This window comes from Leguminivora glycinivorella, chromosome 16 (genome assembly GCF_023078275.1).
Source record: "Leguminivora glycinivorella isolate SPB_JAAS2020 chromosome 16, LegGlyc_1.1, whole genome shotgun sequence".
Lineage (NCBI taxonomy): Eukaryota > Metazoa > Arthropoda > Insecta > Lepidoptera > Tortricidae > Leguminivora > Leguminivora glycinivorella.
The window spans coordinates 10,995,460-11,008,140 of record NC_062986.1 but is presented as its reverse complement, the minus strand read 5'-3'; the positions used below and the strand labels follow the sequence as shown (position 1 = coordinate 11,008,140).

Below are 12,681 nucleotides of genomic sequence, written 5' to 3'. Positions count from 1 at the left end.
AGCACTGCTACGAGTAGTAACAGAGAGCACTCACCAGGTACCTGTAGACGGCGAAGGGCACGTACTCCAGCATGACGAACACGTCGGCCACGGCCAGCCACTTGAGCAGCCGGTTGATGGGCGCCGCGGCCAGGTGCTGGCGAGTCAGCACTGCTACGAGTAGTAACAGAGAGCACTCACCAGGTACCTGTAGACGGCGAAGGGCACGTACTCCAGCATGACGAACACGTCGGCCACGGCCAGCCACTTGAGCAGCCGGTTGATGGGCGCCGCGGCCAGGTGCTGGCGAGTCAGCACTGCTACGAGTAGTAACAGAGAGCACTCACCAGGTACCTGTAGACGGCGAAGGGCACGTACTCCAGCATGACGAACACGTCGGCCACGGCCAGCCACTTGAGCAGCCGGTTGATGGGCGCCGCGGCCAGGTGCTGGCGAGTCAGCACTGCTACGAGTAGTAACAGAGAGCACTCACCAGGTACCTGTAGACGGCGAAGGGCACGTACTCCAGCATGACGAACACGTCGGCCACGGCCAGCCACTTGAGCAGCCGGTTGATGGGCGCCGCGGCCATGTCTTTGCGAGTCAGTACCGCCACGTTGAGGCAGTTGGCTATCACGCCAATGGTGCATACCTGGAAACCAATGGGAATGTTAAACCAATTTTTTTACAAGAATACCTAAGTGACTACAAATTTTATATTTACTCGACCCCGTGTAAATTAATAATTTACCACCCCCTTTCCTCTCGCGATTGTCGTAGATTTCCAAGGGTGGTCCTTTTCTCTGACGCTTACTGTACCTAATAAAGACTCTGAAACTTGGCCAAATCCAGATAGTTTAATATGATAATTTGATCAGAAATATGCTGTTAAAATACGCTGTGTGTATAATTATGTATAATACGTATGCAATTATACATACAAGAATAGTCTAAATAGTATAAGATATGTGCACAGTAGCGTCTGAGATGAAGAATACAGCTGCTGATAATGCATGAGAGAACAAACTTCCAAGTATAGCACAAGTCCTACAACTAAGGGTCCTCCCACATCTAGCGTCTCGCGAGCGTGCGTCGGGCCAACTGTATGGGCAAAGCCCGACGCCGCGTCGACGTCGCCCGTTGGCCCGACGCGACGCTCGCGAGACGCTAGATGTGGGGGGACCCTAAGACGCAGCGCTAAGTTCTCTCATACAAATAATACTCACATAAGTACTTAATTATGAAGATACTTTAGTTTCCCAGCCTTTCCAGGTATTAGAACTGTTGGAAGTCAATGATAAATGAAACATTAGAGATATTTGTGTTGTGTAAGTACGAGTATACTTTGTACAGTCAATAAAAACAGTGTGAATCAGATTTGCAACTTAAATAATTACCTACATACATAATTGATACATAATTATATAACTACATGCCTGTTTCTCAGAGGGAGACATAACGGGTTTCCATTTGTTACGATGATCTTAAGATAATTATAATGACAACTACTACCTACAACTAAAATAAATATTCATAAGTGTATATTTTCTAGTAAATTTTCTGTGAAGGAAGACATTGTGAGGAATGCAGGCTAATCTCAATAGGTCCTATTGTACGTGAGCCACGGTGAAATGCCGGGATAGTTAGCACGAAGGGAAGGGGGCTTTATAAGCCTAAACACATATTATAAATGTAAAATTTGTTTGAAAACGATGACGTCACCAGGCTTCGCGAGGTTAATAAAATAATCGACTAGAAGGGTGAATTTCTCAGCGTGATTTTTTTGTGGCGGAGCTGATAATCATTGTGTGGGCTAATTGTTTCCGGGTTTTTATTTTTTTTATGAAAACCAATCCTAAAATACTACCTTCGGCAATATTGCAAATTGTTACAAGTGTTATGTATAATTATGTTATGTGTTATGTGTTATGTGTAATTTAAAAATAATTTTCCATCGAAATTCTAATTTTGGTGTAGCGTCCAGAGCCTGTTTTTAGCGGATTATTGCTATGGTAAATCCAGTAAATCCGCAGCTATAAAGAAAACTTGCCATAACTTCATTCTTTATTACATTAAGTATATTTTAAGATGACAAGTCAATATTATTATACAATTTGACACTTATAACTGAGCACCAAAAGTTGTACGGGGGAAAGAACCAATTTTGGTGGTAAGTATTGAAATAATTTTTATGGTTAAACAAGACGCAGCAAGACGAACAAACGTGTCGTTACATGACCATTCAGGTTCGTTCCTGCATTTAGACATGACACAAGTGTCATACCTTGCTGGATTGGTCCGCCCCGCACAAAATATCTAATTTTGGTGGGTCGTAATACATTTTCCACCAAAATTGCATAAATTTTGGTGGTGAACAAATTGAGGGCAGTAACGTTTTTGTTTCTATTTGAAAAGTATTTATTACATGTTAAAAGTTTATTATTTCAAGTAGAAAATAATAGAAAAATTAATAAAATGCTTTATTTTTGATTTTATTTTTTATTTTTGTGGGTAGACCAATTTTGGTGGCGACCATGTCATTGAAATCGTAATTTTTCTAAAACTACTTATTATAATGAAAGGTCATTGATACATAACATTGGTAATAATTAGTTAATGTAACATCAGTACATAATTTCAACAAATATTACAAAACTAAAAAAATCCACCAAAATTAGGCAAATTTCGAGTATGTTGAAATTCACCCAGAAATAACTCAATATTGCTATTTTTAACCATCCCCTGAGTAATCATAAAAACTCATCGAAGTAAACAAATCTTCGTTTCTCTCCATTAGCGATAAAAACATAAAAGTTCGACCCGTAGATTATGCAAATGGAGCGGCGTAAACACATCTGTCATTCAAAGCTTTTCAATGTCCGCGCCACAAATACTGTGCTATTTTTGGTTTCTTAAGTATATCAGCTAACTAAAGGGAAAAGGCACCGTAGCGAAACGTCGCAATCTGTCGCGAGCTTCCCTTGTCAGCTCTCTGCCAAAGTGCCTATGTCGCTCCCGCATCGGTCTATTTAACCACCAAAACGATGTTTTAGTCTATCAATTATAGATTGTCTAAAATAGAAGCTAAGCTTAGTGAAAACTAGCTTTTCCTCGTGACTTCGTCTGCGTGGAATTAATAATTGGCAAAGTAGAATTTGATTATAATTTATTGAAATTAATTTCCATGGACTACCTAGACTGTTAATATTTTTTGATGACTATTTTTGCATGTTAAATTGTATCTTGTTATTTAATGCATGTTAAGGGTTAGAGCCGGCGTAGCTTTATTTGACGTTCATATGCGCATTGTAATATGCCTACTTACTTGAAAAATAAATATTTCATTTTCATTCATTATTCAAACGTGGAGATGTAAAAATATACGGGCGATATATTAAACCAGCCAGACATAGAATTCATTAGTGTTATTAATTTAAGAGTTTTATAAGTTACTCTTAATTTGATCACCTCATAATTATTTCATCAGCAGCAATGTACTGTAAAGATGATTGCGATGACAGTAAATGACATTAACATACGCAATATGAACTTTTCAAAGTAACTGTCAACGAGCGTTTAACGCGAGTGGGTTTGTATTACACTTTACCTGCTTATAAAATCAACCTTACCTATAACACAAAACCTACCTCTAAAAATTAAAACGTATAAAAACCTTTTATGTGTTGATATAACTACATAACATAATTACATACATACATACATACAATCACGCTTGTATCCCAAAAGGGGTATAGGCAGAGCACATGAACTACAGTTTTATGTGCCACTCTTGGCAAAAAGGGGTTAAAGAAAACGAAATTGTGACATTGCAGTGACAGGTTGCCAGCCTCTCGCCTACGCCACAATTTAACCCAACTTCTACGACACCCACGGGAAGAAAGGGGGTGGTGAAATTCTTAACCCGTCACCACACGGGCTAAGACACATAAGACACATTAGACACATAAGATAAGCTATAACTACATAAGATATATAAAATACTACACAAGTAGATTTATAAATGAAATCATCCAAGAAACCTTTTACTTTTACCATCGCAAAAGCTATCTGTTATTTTCAGAACGTTCCTCAATAAATGGAACTCATTGAAATGTTCTAATGCAAGCCTCTCCTTACTATTTATTTTAGCATTTTGACCGAACATTCGAGACGTACTTCAGTTTGAAACGTTACCTACGTCATTTTGCCATTTTGGTAGTCACAAAATTAAATTGTTTGCATACTGCGATCAAATAAGTAACTTTAACAATTTAAGGATTACGTCAAATCCGACCTAGTCTAGAGCCAATTTGGCCACAAGTCGTCTCCTTCACGATTTTCGTCGACATCTCTTCTAAATACCTAAAACAGGTATGGATATGTTCCTCGTTCTCTCCAGATTACGAATTGACCTGTTTTAGTTTAAGGAGGGGGGGACGGGTCGAGAAAAAGGGGGGGAAAGATGGCGACCGACCATCATAGATATTTATTCACATCTCGAGTCCTATGGCACCAATCTGTTCGTGCGAGGTGTCATTTGAAAGCTTATTAAACCTACTTTAATTGTTTTCAAATAACTATGCTCATAAAAGTAACGGTTTAGGAAATATTTGAAAATATGTGTTTTTTTATCGCGCATGAATTGCACAAGTACTAGTAAAAAATACGTCTAACTCAATAAACAATAACTTTACCGCAATTGATGTTATTATAAAATTTTTGCGTCTATTCATGCTCTTTCTAAAAATATAAGTTTCATTGGTATATGATTATATATAACCATGTAATTAAGAATTTTGTTTGGCAGGGGTTATCCTACAGGTCGCATAAACGGGCGCTGACCGTAGTAAAGTATTAAAAATTTTTGAGGTCTTATTTTACGGATCCATATGTGAGAGGTATCGTTTGAAAGATAATTAAACCTACTATAATTGTTTACGCATAACTATAGTATTAAAGGTAGCTGTTTACATAATATTTGAAAATATGTGTTTTTATCGGGCATGAATCGCACAAGTACTGGTAAAAAAATGCTTCTAAGTCAATAAACAATAACGTTACCGCAATTGATGTTATTATAAAATTTACGCGACTATTCATGAGCTTTCTAAAAATATAAGTTTTATTGGTAAGTGATAATATAACCATGAAATTACGAATTTTGTTTCGTAGTGGTCACTCCGCCGGTCGCATAAAAATGAGCGCTGACCGTAGTAAAGTATTCAATATTTTTAAGTTCTTATTTTACAGATCCATATGTAAGAGGTATTATTTGAAAGAAAATTAAACATACTATAATTATTTTTGAATAACTATAGTTATAAAGGTAGCTGTTTACAAAATATTTGAAAACATGTTTTTTTTTTCGAGCACGAGTTGCACATATACAGATAAAAAATGCTTCTAACTTAATAAACCATAACTTTACCGCAATTAATGTTATTATAAAATTTACGCGAAATTTCATGCGCTTTCTAAAAATATAAGTTTTATTGATGTATGATAATATATGACCAAGTAATTACGAATTTGGTTTAGCAGGTGTCACTGCGCCCTGTCACGATATTGGGTGCTGACTGACGTCGCCAAATTTTCTACGTTATTCTGATCCTATTTTACTGATAAATTTGTGAGAGGTATCATTTGAAAGCATATTATGCGTACTATCTTTATTTCTAATATTTCATGTCGAAACTGTAGAAGTTTACAAAATATTTGATTAGTAATATGTGTATTTTTCTGTGCATGAACAGCATTGGAATTGATAAGACACGCTTCTAGCTCAATAAATTATAGTTTTCCGCAATTGAAATAATAACAAAATAAACGGAAAATGTGTGACTTACACAAAAAATAAGTTTGGTTTGTATTGCATAAACAATTAATTTGAATTTGTTCAGCTCACCTACTACGCACCGTCATATAAATGGATGTCCACCGTCGTTGCCTTTTTTCATGATTTTTCAGATTTTATTTCACTAATCGTATATTCATAATAAATATAATCTATCACGTATCGAATTTACTTACTTGATCAGTAAAATAAAATCTGTAAAATGATGAAAAAATTAAGGCAACGGCGGTGGACATCCGTTTATATGACGATTGACCGTGCGCAGTGGGTATGGTGGACAAATTGACATTAATTGTTTAAGCAAATCTAACAAAACTCATTTTTTGTAAAGGCCATACATTTTGCGGTTCATTTCGTTATTATATCAATTGCGGAAAAATATAATTTATTGAGCTAGAAGCATGTTTCACTCGTATCAGTGCGAATGCTATTCATATACAGTAAAAATACACATATTGTCAAATATTTTGTAAACTTCTACAATTACGACTAAAATTATTAAAAAGTAACGATAGTACGCATAATATGCTTTCAAATGATACCTCTCACAAATTGATCGCTAACATAGGATCTGAGAAATACATAAAATTAGGCGACGGTTAGCACCTATTTACGTCACGGGGGTGCAGTGACACCTGCAAACCAAATTCGTAATTACTTGGTTGTATAATACCATACATCAATAAAACTTATATTTTTAGAAAGCATATGAAATGTCCTGTAAATCTTATCATAACATTATTTGCGGTAAAGTTATTGTTTATTGGTCATGCACCAAGATACAATCTTAAAAATTATGAAAACGGCAACGAAAATGGTCATCCATGTATATGACGGTGCGCAGTGAGTATGATGGATAAATTAACATTAATTCTTTATGCAATACTGACAAAACATATTATTTGAAAAGGTCATACATTTCGCCGTTTATTTTGTTATTAACTATATCAATTGCGGAAAAAAATATAATTCATTGAGCTAGAAGCATGTTTTACTCACATCGGTTCCAATGCATATTTTCAAATATTTTGTTAGCTACTACAGTTACAACTAAAATTATTGAGAACTAATGATAGTACGCATAATATGCTTTCAAAAGATTCCTGTTAAATAAAATAGGATCTGAAAAATATAGAAAATTTGGCGACGGTCAGCATCCATACGTGGCCGGACGCTGTGGCCCCTACTTAACCATATTTGTAATTACTTGGTTATATAATATCATACACTAATAAAACTTATGTTATTAGAAAGCGCACGAAATTCCGCGTAAATCTCATAGTAACATCAATTCCGGAAAAGTTGTTGTTTATTGATTAAGAACCATTTTTTACCAGTAGGTACTTGTGCGACATGGTCTATAAAACACATATTTTCAAATATTTTCTAAACAGCCACCTTTATGACTATAGTTATTTATAAAAAAATATAGTAGGTTTAATTAGCTTTGAAACGATAGCTCTCGCATATGGATCCGTAAAATAGAACCTCTAAAATATTTAATACTTTACTACGGTCAGCGCCCATTTCTGCGACCGGGCAGAGTGACTTCTGCTAAACCAAATTCGTAATTACATGGTTATATATTATCATATATCAATGAAACTTATATTTTTAGAAAGAACATGAATAGACGCAAAAATTTTATAATAACATCAATTGCGGTAAAGTTATTGTTTATTGAGTTAGACGCATTTTTTCTAGTACTTGTGCAATTCGTGCGCGATAAAAAAACACATATTTTCAAATATTTCGTAAACGGTTACTTTTAAGAGTATAGTTATTTAAAAACAATTAAAGTAGGTTTAATAAGCTTTCAAACGACACCTTGCACGAACAGATTGGTGCCATAGGACTCGAGATGTGGATAAATATCTATGATGGTCGGCCGCCATCTTTCTCCCCCCTTTTTCTCAACCCGTCCCCCCCTTCTTAAACTAAAACAGGTCAATTCGTAATCTGGAGATAACGAGGAACACATCCATACCTGTTTTAGGTATTTAGAAGAGATGTCGACGACTTTTTGTAAAATAGGTCGTTTGGTCCCTGACTAACCGGGACCGGGCATAAGTGATCGGCGCTAAATTTTCTATGTCAGGAGGTAGGGCATATCGAATGATATTCTGTTTTGTATGGTAGGGCACAGTACAGCGGATATCATCTCGCTCGAATTTAGAGCAGAGCCCAACTGGGGAAGTACCTCCGCCGTACAGAAGACCGCAGCCAAATAGCACTAGATCCTACTCATAGTGTTGTGTCCCTGCCGGTGAGTAAGGCTGCCAGAGCTCAACGAGGGTGCGGTGTGCTGGTGACGGAAGGACCTACGGAACGAATTTGTTCCGTTTATTGTCCTTTGAGTCGTCGGCAACCCGAATCCTCCTTAGAACTTGTACACTCCTTTTTGCTGTAAAAAGGAGTGTACACGTTTCTAATGGGTTGGCAATGCGCATGTGACATTCCTTGAGTTGCAGGCGTCCATAGTTACGGTGACCGCTTTCCATCAGGTGGACCGTATGCTTGTTTGCCACTGACGTAGTATAAAAGGGGTCTGGACGGTATTTTTTTACATTTTTCTTCAAAAAATTTTTTTTTCCACAACAAAAAAAATATAAAAAAAAGTTTTAATATTAATATGTACAATTTAAGCTCTTCTAATTATACCCCACTTGACCTAGTAACTTGACATTAAAGGTCCATTTTCTAACAACATAAATAAATTAAAAAAAAAAATACTTTCAATTTGTAGAGGTTAACAATGTTCATAATAACTATTCCAAATTTCAAATCAATAGCATAAGTATTAGTTTTCGAGATATTTAGTAATGTGACAGACGGACAAGTTGCAGCATAAGGGTTCCTTTTGTACCTTTTTGGTACGGAACCCTAAAAATTATGGATGATAAGGATCACTGAAAGCTTTCTATATAAAATGAAGCTGCTAAAGCCAGGCCCCGTAGCCGAATGGCATTTCTGCGACGCGAAACGAAATCGAAACGCCGCAGAAAGGTAGTCTGGCTCTGTCGCGCCAATACGCAAGAGCGATAGAGAAAGACAGCTACGAAAGAGATATTATCGTGAGCGTTTGTGCACACACTGGACTATGGATTTCACACGATGTTCAGTATGATTGCTGCGCACTTAAATGCACGATTTTCAGTTTTCAACGTCGTCGTTCACAGTTCGAACCAAACTTTATTTGACACTGCCATATCGCAGCTAGAGCTAATGTTTGACATTCCTTAAGGCACTGGTCCCACCGCGAGCTAGTAAGCTATGAGCTATCGGCTATAAAAACGAACAAAAGATAACTCCCGTGTAAATAAAAGAGACACGGCGATGTTTATAATTACTCGCCCAGCGGTGAGCTATCAATATCGCCGTGTCTCTTTTATTTGCACGGGGGTGCTTATCTTTTGTTCGTTTTTATACCCGATAGCTCATAGCTTACTAGCTCGCGGTGGGACCATGTGCCTAAAGCTCAGAGTAGGCCGTCTTCATATTCTTTAAAAATTAATACCCTAACGAATTGTTAAGACAGGATCGACTTCTAAGTACCTACTAATTTTTGAGCATAATAATTAGATTAACAAACACAATCAGCCCTAAGACGAGCTGGAGTAAGTTGTTATTACTATTATTTTCTCCCTGTCCTTGTTAGAAAATGGTGTGTGGGATGTAATTGCTGTGTTTAACATCAAAGTACACGGGACGTGAGGTGCCGTGAGCAAATTAGATACGTGTGGATCTAACATATGCCGCTTTAATCACAAGAGTACTTACGCACATAAAGGACACTTCCTAGAAAAACGAATTTTCTCTGCAGTTCACGGTCGAATAGTTTTGTCCCTTTCTAATGCGTTGCTCTGTCCCTTTCGGCGAGCTATCGACTATTTAGGTTTGTCAAAAATGATTTGTTGTGTTTCGACCTCTTAATTGCTCAGAGTTGCGCTGAAAATTCAGCATTCTTCTGAGCTTCATGTGCTCTGGCTACCCTTTTTTGGTAATACAGAAGAGTGTATGTAGAGTATGTATGTAAATACATAAAAGTAGGAAGTACATAAAACTAGATAGCTCTTTCGACCCAGATATATTGCTTGTTTGCTTAGAGTACTTAGGTATTTTTACGTAAATGTCTATACGATGAAAAATTATTTAGCACTAATCATTCTCGCCTCATCTGGTAAGCGTTTGTCTACGGCGTAACGCATACTGGCGTTACTTAGTTTTGCAATACCTTTTTTGTTACAAAATTACATTCCTGTACCAGTTTATTAAGTTTGCTGATTTTTTCAACACTTACCAGTAAGCTGACGTATCCATGGATGCTATTATATGCCTCAATGACCTCTCTAAAGCCCCCTGCGCAGTACCCACAGGCTTCAGGCTTCAAGCTCAGGTTGAGGCGGCTCTGAGCGTCTCTCATCACCTTGAACATCAGAGACTCCAAGTCTTCATTCCCCGCTTGCTTCCGAAGCACCGAAATGATCTGCGACTGGTTGATGGTCTCTGAGGAATCTCCGGCCGCCGCGAGAATATCTTGGAAAATTTTCTCCAACACGATTTGCGTTTTGTTCGACATTGTTATCGTATTACTTGTGTTAAGGGATTTCATTAAATTCAGTTGTTTGTTTTCATTAATGTCTTCGATATTCTGTGTGAAGCCGCATCATGTGCCTGAAACAAGATAAAATATCTATTATATTTGCTTATTTACTTACCCCCTTATTCATAAACGTTTACTGAAGTTAATAAATTAATAATCGTTTGTCCCTTTCCGACGTATTGGAAATATTGGAATGATGGAACGGGACAGACGATTAATTTGACAAGCCATTCGTACAATTTCATATCGCGCAATAAAAACAAATAAATATCTAATAGATATGTAGCTTTAGTGTAATACCTAACAATGGTACCTACTACTAATAATATCCAAAAGGTAGCAATCCGACATAGCTTTTGCTAGCGGCGTCGCTCGCGTTAAATTCGAAGATTTCGGAATGCTCCACACAAATTTCCACCCTCCATTTTAGGGAAGCGGGGGGCCAGAAGAAGCAAAAAATAGCCTATGTCACTCTCCATCCCTTCCACTATTTCCACATAAAAAATCTCGTCAATTCGTAGCTCCGTTTTGGCCGTGAGAAACGGACAAACAAACATACACACACACTTTCCCATTTATAGTATTAGTATTGATTTAGACTATTACTTATTACAGTTATTGCTGTGCACCAACTCGAATTATCAACTGCCAGCATATCTCCGATCGGCTAGACCCCTTGGCGCTGCGTAGAGATGTGGCCTCGCTCTGCATTTTCTATCGCATGTATAACGGGGAGTGCTCCGAGGAATTGTTCGGATTAATCCCTACCGCTTCTTTCCGCCATCGCCCTACGCGACAACATTTCCATCGTCATCATTTAGATGGCTGGCAGTCCTCAACTGTGCGTTTCTCCAGAAACTTCCTGCCCCGCACAACTAAACTGTGGAATGAATTGTCGCCTGCGGTATTTCCGGACCGATACGACCTTCAAATCTTCAAGAAAAGAGCATACACCCATCTTAAAGGCCGGCAACGCACCTCCAACACCTCTGGTGTTTCGGGTGTCCATGGGCAGCGGTGATCGCTTACCATCAGGCGACCTGTCTGCTCGTTTGCCTCCTATCCTATAAAAAAAAGCATAGCTGTTCTCTTGCTTGATCATTAAAAAATGTATTCGTTCAATGCAAAACCGTGGTAGATACTACCTAGTTGTTACAATAAATAGTAAAAACCGGCCAAGTGCGAGTTGTACTAGTTCGCGTTGTAAGGGTTCCGTACACTACAAGAAGGGCTTAAGCGCCTCCTTTTTAGTAGGAACAAGTAATTTTTGCGAATAATCGATATTTTGAACAAAACGAAACAGAAAGGAGTTTATATGTAATATTCAAACGCGCTCACACAATTTCAAGAGATTTGGTAACTCCTTCCAGCGGCAGTAAGTGAAATTCGTAATTTGAGTTTTTTTCTTTTAATTCCGACTTACGCTTTACTGTATATTTCTAATAGTTTTTCCTGTAATCTATAGACTGAAAACTATCTCCGTGTATTTTTTTGAAAATTTTACGCTTAGTAGTTTCGGAGATAGGGTGGGGGGGGAATGGTCATTTTTTGCCTATTTTCTTAAATCCCGGTATGGGCATTTATTTGTGTGATGAGCACAGATATTTGTTCCTAAGTCATGGATGTTTTCTATGTATATAAGTATATATTTATCTATTTAAGTATGTATATCGTCGCTTAGCACCCATAGTACAAGCTTTGGTTAGTTTGGGGCTAAGTTGATCTGTGTTAGGTGTCCCTAATATTTATTTATTTTATAACTTGAAAATTAACTTACTAAAAATTATTAAAAAAATATTTTTGAAATACTTATAAAACCCTCTTTCATTTGATATATGTAACACAATATAGTTCTAGAAACTTTGGTTTTTAATTTTCACTTTTACCCCCCAAAAGTGGCCTCTATGATTAAATTTTCTTAATTTAAATTACATGTCCGTCTTTGGGTCACAGACACATATTTGTGCCAAATTTCAAGTTAATCGGTTCAGTAGTTTCGGAGAAAATTGGCTGTGACAGACGGACAGACAGACGCACGAGTGATCCTATAAGGGTTCCGTTTTTCCTTTTTGAGGTACGGAACCCTAAAAATACGTAAATCCCACCCTGTTACGGTATTGAATTGTTTTTTCAAGCGGCACTGTGTTATTGTATGAAATATACCTGTTGTCTCTGCTTCTATTTATAATCATTTGTTTTGTCTCCACTGTATATTTTTTCTGTATTTTTTGCTGAGGTGTGCCAA

The 12,681-nt window shown here is 37.3% G+C and overlaps 1 protein-coding gene across 1 annotated transcript in view; it reads right to left on the bottom strand.

Annotated features, from left to right (window-relative positions):
• LOC125234489 (G-protein coupled receptor dmsr-1-like) overlaps positions 1 to 12,681 on the bottom strand; it is a 118,771-nt gene that overhangs the window by 37,965 nt on the left and 68,125 nt on the right. The window contains exons 2-3 of the mRNA XM_048140749.1: positions 10,134 to 10,507; positions 473 to 631 (exon numbers count right to left, since the gene is read on the bottom strand). Of these exons, the coding sequence (XP_047996706.1) occupies positions 473 to 631; positions 10,134 to 10,445 (471 nt within the window). The 5' untranslated portion in view covers positions 10,446 to 10,507. The remainder of the gene's footprint in view (positions 1 to 472; positions 632 to 10,133; positions 10,508 to 12,681) is intronic.